At 38.3% G+C, this 15,298-nt stretch overlaps 1 protein-coding gene and 1 long non-coding RNA gene across 2 annotated transcripts in view; one reads left to right on the top strand and one right to left on the bottom strand.

Moving 5' to 3' along the window:
- Nucleotides 1–15,298, top strand: part of SMS (spermine synthase) — a 56,402-nt gene that overhangs the window by 21,031 nt on the left and 20,073 nt on the right. Inside the window, exons 3-5 of the mRNA XM_085310870.1 lie at nucleotides 10,528–10,621; nucleotides 11,310–11,374; nucleotides 13,960–14,135. Of these exons, the coding sequence (XP_085166996.1) occupies nucleotides 10,528–10,621; nucleotides 11,310–11,374; nucleotides 13,960–14,135 (335 nt within the window). The remainder of the gene's footprint in view (nucleotides 1–10,527; nucleotides 10,622–11,309; nucleotides 11,375–13,959; nucleotides 14,136–15,298) is intronic.
- On the bottom strand, nucleotides 5,542–7,157 carry LOC146592530 (uncharacterized). Its single transcript, XR_014896567.1, has 3 exons — nucleotides 6,944–7,157; nucleotides 5,946–6,050; nucleotides 5,542–5,771 (listed from the first exon to the last, which is right to left on the bottom strand). It is a non-coding gene; the product is annotated as an uncharacterized LOC146592530 (long non-coding RNA).

Here is a 15,298-nt window from a genome sequence, read left to right as displayed (position 1 = left end):
GCTTTCCGGAACTTTCTAGCGCTTTCCGGAACTTTCTAGCGCTTTCCGGAACTTTCTAGCGCTTTCCGGAACTTTCTAGCGCTTTCCGGAACTTTACAAGAATTTTAGAAATTTCTAGTATTTTTCAAGTTTTTTTCCTTAGAAATTTCTGAAACTGTCCATGGATTTTTTTGAAATTTATAGAATGTTCCCAATTTATCTTTTCTGAGGTTTTTGAGAAACAATTGGACAGTTCTTGAGGGCTTACTCATGAAGACCATGCTGGAAGCTTGGTGAAGTCAAATTGTATCTATTGTTGACAAACCCATTGTGACAGTCACTGCTGCTGTTAGTTTAACACCTGTTGTAGAAAATACTGAAATGACTTCAAAAATAAGTGAGCTTTAATTCTGTGGCACTCTTTTTTCCTTCTTTAAAGTAGATATCCTGTTAAGCAGCGACTTGTTTGGGATAAGAATTGATAATATTCCTAACATAAATATTTTAACATAAATTGGAGTTTCAAAGTAGACTCTATTAATGAGAGAGAGAGAGAAATGAAATCTCTAGAAAGCAAGTCAAATCTTAGGTGTGTGTATTGCCTGGTGGAACTCTCCCTTTCAGCATACATGCTTAGCGACTGTGCRCATACAAATATATTCATGCATGTCTTCATATCTGTATGTTTTAAATATAAAAATAGCACAGACCAACTTCTTTGATAAATTTGGATTCTGTCACAAGTACTGTGGCGTGAGTCCAGTCCTGTCTTTACATTTCCAGGAAGCTTTTAGAGTGTTTCAGGGTTCTTTCCAGATGTGAAGGTGAAATTTATCTGACAAAGACGATCCAATTTCAGACTTGACTTCCCACTCCAGCCTGTCCTTTTCCTATTTTCATTGGCTACTTAACCCTGTTGTGTTGTTTTGCATTAAAATTAATTAAAATAAAAATAAATTAAAGCAGAAACCACATTTGACATGCCAGTCTCTAATTGCTGCTGCTGTCTCTCCCTCTGACAGGTAGGTTAACTCTTTTCATGATCATTGTCCTGCCACTGATGTGCCTAGAAGTACCTGTTACTTGTCTCTTACTCTTTATGCAATGTCTTACTCTATCTTTTCTGCTTGTGCTTTTATATCCCTCCTTTACTAATTTGACCAGGATTCCAGTTTCTGGGTAACCTTTTGGTTTTGAGGTCAGTTAAAGCACAGCCAAATTGGTAATTTACTATTCTGGTACCATCCTTCTTCAATGTTGTGTCAACTTGTATTTGATTTCCCCCCGGAGGTACTATCAAAGATGCATAAAATCTGAAAAAAATAGCAGGTAAAATGTCTCAAAATGCCAAAAGATTYAAAGATTAGCTTTCTTTAATTACATGGGTTTATTTTGGTATGTTGCTGTCCTCAAGTGTGAAAGAGATATGAAATGAGAATTCTTAAAAACTAACTTTCTTCTTTGTAATCTCATGTGATCATTTCCTCTTATACTGCTTCTTCTCATGGCATAGTTTCCAGAGTTGAATTACCTGTCTCTTAACATGTTCTAGGAGTATTGTGGAAAAGTGATGGTATGTTGTACTCTTTTTTTGGCCAGGAGATAAGTAGGCAAAAATGCTTCTAGCCAATAGCTGAGTAAAGTTCCTATAAACTTGTAAATACTAAATTGTCTAGAACTTGATTTTCTTTTTTTCTACTGCACTGTCAACTGAACATAGTTGTTGCAGTTCCACTCTCTTCCTTGCAAGTGCTAGAGTAGCAAGTGTTTGGAGGAAGAAAAGGAGATATAAAAAATTAAAATGTCCAGGTAGGAGAGGTGAGGAGGAGAAAGACAAAAACAACCTGTGCACTGTTTTACAGTGTGCTTATCATAAGAGAAGAAAGTTGGTAAAATCTCCAGTTTCCTCAGTAAAAGCATAACTCTTAGGAGCTATTGTTGTGGGCTTGGGAATTCAGTGTAATGGAGAACTAAAAACATATGAAAGCTGTCTTCAATCAAATTTTCAATGCTTTTCAGAACTTGAAGATAGTTATAGATTGTGTTGTTGGGGGAGATGAGACAGGGCTAATAAATGAGCATCAGCAATTGCTGAGAATTCCTATGTATTTCTAAACAGATTCTTTTCTGCATTCTGTACAGTTGTTGATCTTATGCTTGCTGGCAACATAGATATATTTTGAATCATCCAGCTTTTCCCTGTGCTGCAAAATGCAATGCTTCAGCTTTCCTACTGGAGGATAATTTTCAGTAATCATACTTCTGTGCTTGGGTGGAGATAAGGAGATGGGCCTAGGGGCCTCCCTGCCTGTGAGAGCTTGTGTTGGGCTTTGGTTCCAGATACCTCTTGGTGTGCTCACAGTGCTAAGTAGAAGAGCTGGGAGCAAGGGCAGATGCTGAGCTGTTCACTCTGCTGTAGACTCTTGGCTTGTGTCCTGGATTTTGGGGGGCTGTTCCAACTGGTTCTGACCACAGCAAAGCCTGGCTTTTGGGGCTAGCTAATGCCAGAGGCTACTCCCAAAAGGTAGTATCAATGCAGCCTTACTTTTTGACCTTCTGGTCTCCCATAGTTGCACAGTGTTATCCCAGTACTTAGTACTCTTGCATTCACCCTCATGCCACATTCCAGGGCATGCAGATACAGGCACCTTCTTGGTACAGAATACTTCTCTGATGGACTGTAGCAGAGCCCCACTTCACTTCATATGAAATCACTTCACTTAGTATGAAATAAGTTCTTGGTTAAAGTTCTAATACAATACAGATGCTAAATTGTGCCATAACAAATCAGTTGTATTTCTGAGAGGAGCTATCCGGGAAAGAATCCTAAGTTTAATAAGGAATTAAAAATYTGTGATACTACCTCTTGAAACCCAGGAAGAAAGAACATCAGTGCACAGAATGGCTGAATATTAAGAGGAGATGTCCACTTACAAAATATTTTTTTTTAAGGTGGTGTTAATTCATGTAAATAAAGATTGCTTATTGCTTTCTTTGGGTACATTCATTGCAGTCTACACTCCAGTTCRTACTGGACTCCTTTGCATTGGAAATGGCTCACTTTAGCCATTCAGGTCACTGTCTGTAGTAGTGTGAATGAGTATACTTTCTCATGCTTTGGCAGTCCTATTGAATGCTGAATTGGTCAAGAGTAGCACATGGGGGAGAGCTTTTACTGTGAGTTTTGGGACATTAGCAGTTTTGTGTTCGTGAACCATATGCTTTACAGATCACTCCCAGAAACTGCATATACCCTTTTAAACCCCCTTAAACAACATGTTTTTGTTGAATGAAAGTATTGTAGTTTCAATTAATTGAAACAGTAGATTAGTCTAATAAGTTTATCAGCTTTTTTTCTGTTACCACTTCTGCTGTGATCCCACTTCCCGCCCCTCAAAAAAAAAAATCAACAAAAAAGAAAAAACAGTATGCTTTTGGAAATGAAGTAACTTGTAGTTAAAAGCAGAACAAAAATTGTAGTAAAGGATACCTTGTCTGGATTTGCTACTTCATGCTTAACAGTCATGAGTTGTTTCCTGTATGGATGGTGGAGCATTAATGGGTACAAAACCCTCACAGTGAGTTGAGAGGCAGTAGCTAGCTCAAGGAAGGGATGAAAGATGCATGTGTCATTGCTGTATGAGGGGTACATGTATACACACATGTATATGTATGTGCACACAAACTCACACTTTTTCAACCAGCCAGAGCTGAGTGAGCCACTGCAAGACAAGGATGCACAACTGATRTAACAAGAAGTCAGGTGCTAATCCCAAGTGAAAGCAACTATTTGAGATGAGATAGTAGTATGTTGCCACGTGGTGTCTTCAGTCCAAGGTCTGTGGAGATAACCCCTCTATCCTTTACAGTTGCCCTATGTTACGGATTGTTGAATTGTAGTCCCTGCCCTTGACAAAACTTTGTCTCTGACAAAGGTACAGTGTGAACGGTTCAGTGGAGGGCTGCAGTTGTTAAATGAATTGGAGCTGATTTGGGGATTAAGCCAAGCTTTCCTGTTCATTACCAAAGCAACAGATCCACGTTCTTCTTTGTCTGAAGTTAAGCAATCAAAAGTCACATTTGGCAACTCTACCTGGTCCATTTACTTTATGATCTGCTCTGACAAAGGACTTAATTGAGGAGAGTTCAACTGAAAACACTTACTAATCAGATTGTCAACACATGTGTAGGTGAAATAGCCATTCACACTCCAGAGCTAGGCAGGAAATTACTCATGTTAGCCAGTCAAGTCATTGTCTTTAGTGGTAGGAATGAATATACTTTTCTGTGCTTCACCAGCCCTATTGAAAACACTGAACTGTGGAACAGTAGCAGATGCCTGAGGGCTCTTTCTGTGAGTTTTAGAACCTCAGCAGTTTTCTTTTCCTGAGCTATATGCTGTCAGAGAAGCACTTCTCACTCAGAGAAGCTTTATATACTTTTGTAGGGCCCCTTTAAGCAGTTTATTTTTTGTTGAAGTGTCATTTACTGTAGTGTAAAACTGGACAGTGAGGGAAAAATGTCATGAATGTGAAGTTCATATCTTGTTCACTGTATGTAGTGCTTTATGCAAAGCAGTAAGGTACAATACATCTTTACAGAGAAAATAATGCAAACCATTAAAGGAATCCAAGGTGAGGAAAGGATCATTAAACTAGTCTTAGAAACTGCTGGGCATCTTCTCAGTTAATATTGTATTTTGGTAATATCTCTGTTTGTGAGTAACCTTCTGTCATATGTTGTGTGTATGTACAGCAGTTTAGATTTTTTTTCCCTCCATTTCTTGTAGTTTTTGTCTTTCTCACACAATCCACCCCCTTATACATCTCAGTAGTCCCTCTTTTGTCATTTGCCTAGTGAAATCTTCTTTTAAAAATGCATAAAACCCCAAATTTAGACAATTTGCATTTTTTACAGTAAAAGATTATTTAGAAAAGTGCTGACTTTTCCCGTGTGCACATAAGTTCTAAGCTTCCCTGTTCATGTCTGAATTCTTGTTTACAGTAATGTGATCTTATTGGCACTTGACTTAAAATAAATGTGGCACTGTGTGAACAGTGGAGATTGTTCTGTCTGTCACTGAGATGATGATGAATGTGTTTACTTAACACTGTGAAGGCAGAGGCAAGTGTTCTTTTCACTTTTTTTTTTTTGAATGTTAGTGCTTTGCTAGCCATTCTTTATGATAGTCAGTATATTTTAAAAGGATGGGGTGGGCATTCCTCCAGGCTAAAATGTTGCATTTTACTCACTGAGTCATCCAAAGGGGGAGGATGCTATGAAGAACTGGAAGCGGTTGCACTACAAATCAGCAACCACTACAAACTGGCAACCGCTTACAACATCACCAGAATCTGCCACCCTTTACAAGGGTAGCGTTCATTGTTTTAATTTCCTTGTTATGTAAAAAGAAAACAGGAGTAACAGTCTAATGGAAAATTGTGAGTGCTTAATTGCTTTTAAGGTTGCTATGCACTTTGAATTTTATATGAAGACTGTTAATAAAGAAAGATTCTGTATACTGTATTAAAATAATGCCTTTATTTATACACACACACACACACACACACACACGCTGAGATTTCCCACTATAAGCACATTTATGCTTCCTCCCTCATTATGTGTAATTTGACAGATAGTGTTTTTTTTTTTTTTTTTTTTTTTCCCTTGGCAGGCTGTTTTTCAAATGCTTAAATTACTGTCATGAGTCAAAGTTAGTCTGTCAACAGATAAGTTTTGACTGGGATGAAGAGGGCTGTATAGATACTGGTCTTCCTATACAGTCCTGTTCCCTAGGAGAGAAAAAGAAAAAGAAGAAAAATCTTTGTTTCAAGTATGTAGAACTGCAAGGTTTTTTTGCTCCTCAATATACATAACTAAGGATATATGTTTTTGCATAGGAGGCAAAAGAGAGAGGTGGGATGCAAAAAAGAGAGTAAGAATTTTCAAATTAGGAGGAAGCTTACCTGAAACTTTTCTCATCATTTCAAATAATTTTTTTCTTAATTCATGCAATTAGGATTAATTTTTAATGTCTGATGTTCCTGTTTGTTGGGTAGCAAGATACAGCGCTGTAAAGATATAATGCAGTTTCAGTAATTAAGTGACTGGCTAAAGTTCATATACAAACAAAAAACTCCTCTGAGTACTTCAGTAAAAGATGTGGTATATATGCAAATACAGCAACAGTGGGCTATGGTACTGTGCCAGCCTGTTCTTCATATGCAGATTTTGTTCCCTGATGGAAAGAGGATCCCTCCTTAYGCTTGGAGTGTTCCTCATCATTTCTTTGAAAGTAGGTGCAAACATACAGCAAAGGTATGACTGGTATCTTGGAACTAGGAATTAGTTTTTCAGTCAGACAAAATGCTGAGGGGAGAATTGTGATGAAACTCCTATTTTTCCTAAGTTTTTCCATCATTTGGATGATAAAGCATTTTTTTGCTGTATTTTCATAGGTAGAAAACGCCAAGCTATGTTATCACAGTTCTTAGAATTCTCCCCCCCCCCACCCTCAAACTATTTTCATATGAGAGTTGCTGCTGAAGACCTGCATTCAGATATGTTCTGCTAAGTAGATAAATGGAGAGCAACAAAAGTCAAAACAGCCTGTGCTGATCTCTGATTTAAACTAGCGAGTCTTTTGTGAGTTCAGCTTTGGTCTGCTGTTATTGCCTTWACAGTAGCAGTCTGGTGCCTTTTGAATGCAGAGTTGTGATGCTGAACTGCKGTATGTTTAAATCTTTAGAGGCTTTCTAGTTTATTTTAGGTAGTAGATTTCCAACCAGGTAACTTCTGACCAAGGTATAACTAAGCTGGATTTGTATCATTTTCTCTGAATCAGTTTTTAAGGTTAAATCAAACTTTTTTTGCAGTAGTTGAGCTGTCTGAGAGCAAAGACTACTAGCTGGATTCTGAGAATTTGAATTGCTACCCCACTATACCCTTCCAGTCTGCTACGTACCTTTTATCCTTTCTTCCACAGATGTCAGGACATTGTTATTCCAGTGAAATTAAAAATGAGACAAAATAAATAACGATTCTGCGATGTTAGTGTCTTTATATTATAATGCTCTCTATCATATATAAATCCGAAGTTGCACAGTTGTGCTTTTTAAAGCAACCCTCCTGTCTGCCTCTCCTTGCCTCTGTACTCCCAAAAGACCCTAAAAAAGCCCAGTAACATCCTGTACTGAGGAAGCATTTCATCCAGTCACAGCAGAAAAAAAAGACAAATCATATGACAGCTCTATGATGTTCCTTTTAGGAAAGCAACTCTGAGTTTAAAGAGGATCTTAAGTCATGGGATGATTAATCTGCTACTGGCATGTTACTTAGTTGGGTAAATCTCAACTGCTGCAGTATGGGAATAAACTGATGTTTTTCCTAACAGTGCTAAGCTTTCGGACTGTGCCAGATTTCAGACAGAGCAGTAAGAGTGCCATCTAATGAATTTTAAATGCTGGAGTGTAGCAGTTCTCAGAGCCTGGCTTCTGGCCAGTCTCAGAGCCAGTCCACTGGCTTCACTAGAAATGTGCCTTTTCACTGTAAATGGCTCCATCTGCAGCCTACTGAAATATCTGTACTTTCATGTAGTGAACTTATGTACTTCCCTCTTCTTGTCYCTCTCCCACGCATTACAAACTATATGCTTTCTAGCGACAATATCATTTAAACAGAACAAGGAAAAAGGCTGAAAATAACTACTGAAAATTAAACTTAAAAGTTGATATTTTCCTCCTTATTCCAAATATCAGTGTCTGTGTCTTCCTACTAGTTTTCGGGTCCTTGCTTCTGTCATGATGTACAAATTATCATATTCTAATCAGCCTGTATTCTAATCAGCCTGTATTACTTCATTTAGTATTTTTTTTAATATCATTTTACCTTTGTCTGAGAAACTGTCCTTTCCTTTGGGTGGGGTACTTACCTCAAGTATACCTGATCTGGCTCTGCCTATTTCACTGTAATCTCTCATTAACTGTTCAGYGGATCCCAGCTGTATGTTTAAAGAAAAAGAACGTTGCTCAAAGTCCCACTAGCTAGTCTACTAAAGTAGGAAGCAGCTGCATGGTGGAAAAAATTGTCCCACTGAACTGAGACCTCCCAGCAAAGCATCCCCTTGCCCTGTGCCTCCTGTATATGGAGGTTAGGGCTTTCTCCAGAGCTGTGCCTGCCCTCTATGCAGAACACTGAGAGCAGCTGGGAGAAGCAGGCTCCTAATTTGAGTTCCTTGGCTAAGCGAGGTGTAAAGTAGAATATAGTCATATAGAGAAGCACTAAAAGTTCTGTAGTCAAGTAGAGACTGTGGGCCTTTAAATAGTACTAGGGACTCTTTGCTAGTGATGGAAAAGCTACCTTAAGATGTAAGATGTTGTGGTTGGAAAGTACAGTATGAAGTGGCTTTAGTGTCATGAGTTCTGGACTGTATTGGCTACCAGTGAGTCGGGCACAACTGCCTAAAACGCCCAGGTAAAGCTGCTTTTACCTATTGGACTTCAGAAAAGCTGCTTGTACTGTGTCTTGATTTTTGGCAGGAGTACAGTAGAACAGCTTTGGACAGGTGCCCCTAAATATTTTCTTAAATAGCCTGTAAAAGAGAAATCAAAAGCTGCTCCAGAAGCGTCTTGAAACCTGAAAGTATTTATACAGTTACTCAACAAACTAGCTTGCAAAACTGTTTTCTTAAATAGTAACAATAATAAAAACCAAAAAGCCTGTACTTACTACTTGGCTCTTTTCTGGTCATCCTTTCTTCTGGGTAAAGTAATAAGATACTTAATTCAGTTCAGAGTAATTTCTTGGTAATGGGGATAATTTCCTGGGTTTACAGCTATTCTGGGGTATAGTTTAATTGCCATTAGAGTACAAATATTTTTCTGTCAGTAATCAAAAATATTTGGAGGGAGGACACCTAGTGGACAATCACTGAAATATAGATAAGTTCACTAAATGAGACAATTTGCAGTTACGTAGGAGGGAAAAAGGGCTGGAAGTGTGCATACTGTATAGAAACAGCTTTTCTTTGAAGGCAAGATCTCTGCATATATAAGGTTTTGCCTAGGAAAGTCTGAGACTTCACAGGCTCTTTTGAAGTAGTGGCTCCCCTTTTTCCCTCTCTGTTGTGTTAGCTTAAATCACAGCTGCAGATCGTTGTTATCTAAAGCAAGTTATGGTCTTCAACAGTGCAATAAAATGTTTATATCACTGAGTTGCTTAAGTCACTTTAATCTATCTTAGCTCAATCATGTCATAGTTACCAAAAATTACAGTCCTCTTAAATTACATTAACAGAATACTTAGGAATTTCTCTTCTAACTGCAGCCAAGGGGATGTTTTCTCCCCAAGGCTTCCTTTAGCATGCAAGAGGTGGTATTGGAGTCCCAGCTGCTTTGAAGCTGAGTTTAAAAAAGTTGCTCTAGAAAAGCCAAACGGAAAGGTAGTGATGGTGGAAGATATGGGGAGGCCAACTGAACTTTCTGTCTTAACAGAAGGATTAGTTTGTTTTTTGTCTTTGAGGCTAAGTGGAGTTAAGAGCAGAAAAGCAGGGGACTGGGTGACTTCAGGCATTTGGAAAAGTGTTTACAACCTTACCTGAGGTTTCTCTGCGTTGTGCTGAAGAACCACCGTCTCTCAGTCCCCCTAGCTTTTGCTGTACTTTCACTGTTCTTATCTCCTCCTCTGTCATTTTTTTCCAGCATGCATCCTCTCCTCTGTTACTCCAGTTCCCTAGTTCCTTTGTAGTCCCTCTGTTTCTTTTTACATTTTTTTCTTCCTCAGTATAAAGTGGATATAGCCTCTGCTGATTTTTTGTCTTTTTCCTCACCCCTTATCTTTTACATTTTAAACAAACAAAATGAGTTCCTCAAAGTCCTCTATTTGTCCATGCAGTACCTAGCATGATGAAGCCCTATTCTTTGATCTTTGAACACTGCTGTAATAAATGCAATGTGCAGTATTACTTTTGCCTATACTTGCCTTTCTAGAGATTTTGCTGTTTTAACTTCTTTGGTAGTCAAAGCCATAATTGCTCCAGGACAATGTTTGTTGTTGCTTATTCTGCAAACTTCTATTCAGCTCTGAATGTGAGTATTGTCTTTGTAAGTAGCTGCAATAACCTTAAAAGGAAAAAAATAATCTTCATAAAGTGAGAAGAAAGATGGAGGGGAGGGAGCATGTTCAGTCCAGTTGTTTTCTTGAGGCTTAATTTCATATAAAAAAAAGGAAATCCGTCCAAGCTAGTATATTCTGCCTTCTACTTTGCCCCTCTCTTCCCCCTTGGCTGTTTTCATTTAATGCCTTGTTTTATTGACTTGCAACTTGTTGATTTTATTAGTTATACAGTGATTTGCATGCTCTTGCAACTTAGGCTTATTGCTTGGTGACTTCTGGAGGATGAATGGAGTTGGAACTATCAATAGCTTCAGTAGTTGATGGACTGCTGGAAAGAAAAATGTGCACTCTGAGTTTATTGTAATTCATTTAGGACTTTCTGACTGTAATTTTTATTAATAAGATCATGATCACTGGCTCTTTTTTATTTTGTAGCTTTGCCAATTTGAGAATTCACCCTCATGGACTAGTGTTGGTGGATCTGCAGAGCTACAATGATCATATGAAAGGAAGAGAGGAAACCGATAAGGTATGGGTGCTGCTTCCCTTGCTAGGCTTAAGAGATGGATGGGGACCTTCTTTTTTCTTCAGGTGTGTGAAAGAATGTCTTACTGCAAGTTAACCTGAGTGCTTACAGATGAGGAGTAAGTAATACGTGGTATAGTTGCATACATATATGAATGCACATGCATTTGCATGTCCTGGGTATTATGTCCTTTGATGTGAAAGGTATAAGGACATAGCTGCCTCAGCCCTCAGTTTYCTACAGGCACCCAGGACAGTGAGAAAAACATGATGCCTAGCACAATATAGTATTGGTGTATTAGTTTTTGTTCTTATATGAGGGATAAGGAGCCTGTATAGTCAAAACTTTTTCCCCCCAAAAAGAGGAAAAAGGGGGGAAAAAAWCATAATTTTTTTCATGATAGAGTTCCAGAGTTCCCTCTTTACTTGTTTCTGAAAAGTCTGGCCATGTCATCCAGGAGGATAGCTAAATGAAAACACAGTAATGAAAACTGTTGTAAGGTAGATGTATTTGCTAGGAATGAAGCTGAGGAAATCAGCTAATTTTTCTTAGATTTCTAGTGTTACGTTGGGAAGACTTTCATTGCAGGTGCTAATTCTTTATTGCCCTCTAAATAGCCTAATTTAACAGATGCTTTCCATTAAGTGATCACTTCTGTAAATTCCACCTTTCTTGTTTGCTGTTTTTTCAGCTTCTAAACAAAGTAGAAGAAAGAATGAAAGAATTGTTTCATGGCAATATAAAAAGAGTGAAGCGGTAAGTTCATATGTGTACTGCCACATGTGATTTGATTACCTAGTTGTTACAGGTGATAGGCTGAATTGTGCTTTGCTATACTGCTATAAATCAGTAGYGTGGAGTCTGTTTTTCTTTTTCTTAATGTCTTGAAGTGATTTTACTGAAGGATTGAAAGTATAGCTGTAAAGATTGTCCTTACGTTAAACATGATTTCCAGTGTTGCTAGTTTAGGTGTGGATGATTTCTCTTGTTATTTTCTGCAGTAGCTGCATTCAGTGGTGGGAACAGTGGGAGCAATGGTGCAAACAGAAAGCACAAGGAGGTGCTGGGGTGGCAGCAGGACAGGGACCTCTCCTTCTAGGCCCCATCTCGCAGTCCCTAAAAAAGGCAAGCAGAGCTGGGCCTGGTGATGGTGATCAGGGTCAGCCACAGCACCATGGCTGTGAGGCAAGGCTGTGGTGACRGTATGGCTCTGAGGCCAAGCCAGGGGGTCAGGATAGGCAAAAGATGTGGGCAGGCGCAGGCATAGCTGCAATGTAGCTCAGGCAAGGACTGAGGGTGAGGACCAGAGCTTAAATGCAGCTACTGAACCTCTGGGCAGCTAAACCCCTAGAAGGAATGTGTGTGCTCAGGGCTCTGCCAAGAAGATTGAAATAATTTGTAACAAAGCATTTTTTAAAAATTAATTTAATTGAGGGAGGATGATAAGACTGTGTTAATCAAGATGACAGAAGACTTACATTACTTAAGCTGTATATCATATAACATTAACTATGGATAGTTGGTTGTCACTGGGAGAACGTTTCCATTGGAGTTCCCCAGGGATCTTGAAGGGGTACCCACAGCTCACGTGGGTGCCTTCTGAGTGACTACCAGTGACCTGCAGCTTGGAACAGAAGGAGCACTTACTGTGTTAACCTGCTGGAAGATGCTGCAGGTATTTTAGAGAATGTGTTCAGAAATTGAAGTAATTTTTTTCTTCTTTTTATGTAAAATCAACAAGATTCAATAAAACCAAGTTCAAAGCTCTAAAAGAGAGAGCAAACTGTAACCCAACAACAACTAAGGAGTACTATAGCAGAAAAGAATCTGAAAGTTATGGGTGACTGCAAATAAAGTGATAGTGATTTGCAAACTAATCTTACACATCAAAAAGTAAATACTGCCTTTGGTGTTTAACAGGACTGTTGTGTATAGAACAGAGAAGCAGTTATTTTGCTCTGCTCAGTCCAGGTGAAGAGTCACCTGTAGCACTGTGTGCAAACATAAATCACTTTCTGTACATGCATATGATGGAGAAGGGTGGGGTTGTTTTTTGAGGATATTTTAATACAGAAATAGATTACACTGGGAGTTTGTGAATCCCTATGAGAGCAGCTTGTTAAAAAACAGTTAGACAAAAATCTTCCTGGAATGTTCTAGATATATTTGATTACCTCAGTATAAGAAGACTGACCTCTTAGAATGGTAGATTAGGAAGGCATCTTGTAACATCTACTCCTCATCTCTTTTTAATTTTCTTTATATTATTCTAGTATTTCGTTTTAGTGAAGCTGTGTTGTGAAGTAATGCTGCTGGAAATCATTCCTCCTTCTTGTTTTTTTGTAATAGATTTGTTCTTGCTTTCAGCATGTACTGCCATCTTGTGGCTTGTTGAAGATACAAAATATTTCTGAGTTTATTCAGAATCTGTAGGAAATTGAAAGAACCTTTTCATGTCTGGCCACCTGCTGCACCCTCCCTTGCAAAAACTAAATTTTCAGAAATCATGTATGCATGGGAAACTTGATCAATTTTGTGCCTGCAGGTTTTGCATAAAAATAAATGCAGTTGTTTTGAATAGCCATTTCCATTTCAAATGTATTTTGTCTTTTCAGTGTCATACTAATTTGAACCATATGTCTATTTGGAGTTAAAACCCCCAAACACAGTAGTGTGTAGTTTGTCCAGATGCCTGAAATACATTTAAAAAGTGGATGTAAACTATTAGCTAAGACTTTGTGTGCAAATATCAAGGGTTGTGCTTAGACACTGTAAATGTGACCTGACTCAGTTTGAAATCCTGTAATAGTTCACTTCAGTGTTCCTGCATGAGCTTAAAATGTTTCTAAATACAACTTCAGAAGGGCCAGGCTTACTAGTCTCAAAGAGTTAGCATTCTTAGAAGAGCTGGAGATGGGAAGGGGCTTTGTTACTGGTTCTTGTCGGTGTTCTGCTCTTGCATTTTTCTACTTCTGTATTGTATTGTTTCCTAGTCAAGAGTTGATTATTCTGCAGAGGGTAGTATGTTACATAAATCCGCTCTGTGAGGGCGGAGATTGATTTACACACACATTGTAGAAGTAGCATATGAGGAAGAATCTTCGATACTTCAGTTGCACCTTAGCAAGCTGTGTGTATCTGACATGCAGAATCTGACATACAGGATTCTTAAATCCCTTGAGTATTAAATCTTGCAAGTTCTGTTAAATAAAGCAAATAATATTTGCAAGCATGAATCTGTTATGCTGAATCCACAGTGTGTTAAAAAGAAAATTAAAAAAAAATATATTCTCAAAGGTTTTGTAATCCCTTTTGCTCTTCTTTTTTCCCTCCTGCCCCAGATTGCCAACCATTTTGAGAGGAGGTGTCATTGATAGATACTGGCCAACAGCAGATGGGCGCTTGGTAGAGTATGACATAGATGAAGTTGTTTATGATGAAGATTCACCATATCAGAATATTAAAATTCTGCATTCAAAACAGTTTGGGAATATTCTTATCCTCAGTGGGGATGTTAGTAAGTATTATCGCAAACATTGAGGACTTTCTGCTTAAAACTGTGAAGATACTGTTTTCCATCTTGCTAAGATCATTTTTATAGATTACTAAGGGTTATGAGTTATGACATGGAAAGATAACATATGCATACATATATATTTTCTATATATAATTTTTTCCCTGTTTGTTGTAAGTGCCACCTCATGAGGGCCTTTCTGTCACAGAACAGGCTACTTCATCAGTTTTCAATATGTGATGGCATTTTAAAGAAATGTGAAGAAGTGTGAGTTGATGGTGGGTGGGGGAAGTAAATCTGCTGCTCTCTTGACTCTCCAGCTATAATGATGGAATTACCACCTTAGTGAGATCAGCTGGAACAGCTCTATCTTAACCCATTTAGCTGCTTTGTTGCTGAGCATCTTTGGACTCTGTCTTCTTGAAAACTCTCAATTAAACTCTCAATTAATGAGAATTGAGACTCAGCTGTTTATGGGAGGTTCTTTAGTACTTGGTACCCACTGATTTCTGTATGAACTTGTGAAGAGATAGATTCTGTCCTTTCATGATGGATAAAAATACCGCTTGCTTTCCTAGAAAATCTAGGAAACAAGGAGAAATACTCAGTCCCTCCGTATTTCTGCTGAGAAATACTGACTGAGGTAAATGAGGGATGTTGCTGTCTAGGGACAGAATAACTGACTTCAGGCTAGTAGGAGAGTAATTAAGAATTTTGACTACAGCAGTTTGAAACCACCAAAGATACCTCCAATTATTTAATTAGCTTTCTGCAGCTGCCGAGGGTACTTGTGTGCAGATAGCGGCTGTGAGTGTTTTTTTAATATTGAATTCATCAGCAAAGTATTTTCTAATTTGGTTAGAATTGCATCTGAATTAGCCAAATTAGATATACATATGTTGGCTGGAAACTGTCATCTGAGTTTCATATTAAAATAAAATTTTATTTGAACACCGTCACAACATGTATCACAAGTAAAGACACACTTTCCTTTCTGTTTATTTTTCACAGGCTTTAAAAATACTGTTCYATGCTCTCCTGTTATTGTGTACTTACAAACTAAGTGCTGATTGCCAGGTGTAATGTTAGGATACGCAATCATGCTGCCACACAAAGTTTTGCCTTCCAGTTCAGATCTGTTATTGCAGCTAAGGAAAGTTATTGCC

Source organism: Rhea americana, unplaced genomic scaffold (assembly GCF_003343005.1).
Source record: "Rhea americana isolate MKP2758 unplaced genomic scaffold, rheAme1 scaffold_329, whole genome shotgun sequence".
NCBI classification, from domain to species: domain Eukaryota; kingdom Metazoa; phylum Chordata; class Aves; order Rheiformes; family Rheidae; genus Rhea; species Rhea americana.
The sequence above is the reverse complement of the archived record's forward strand: the minus strand, read 5'-3'. Positions and strand labels throughout refer to the sequence as shown.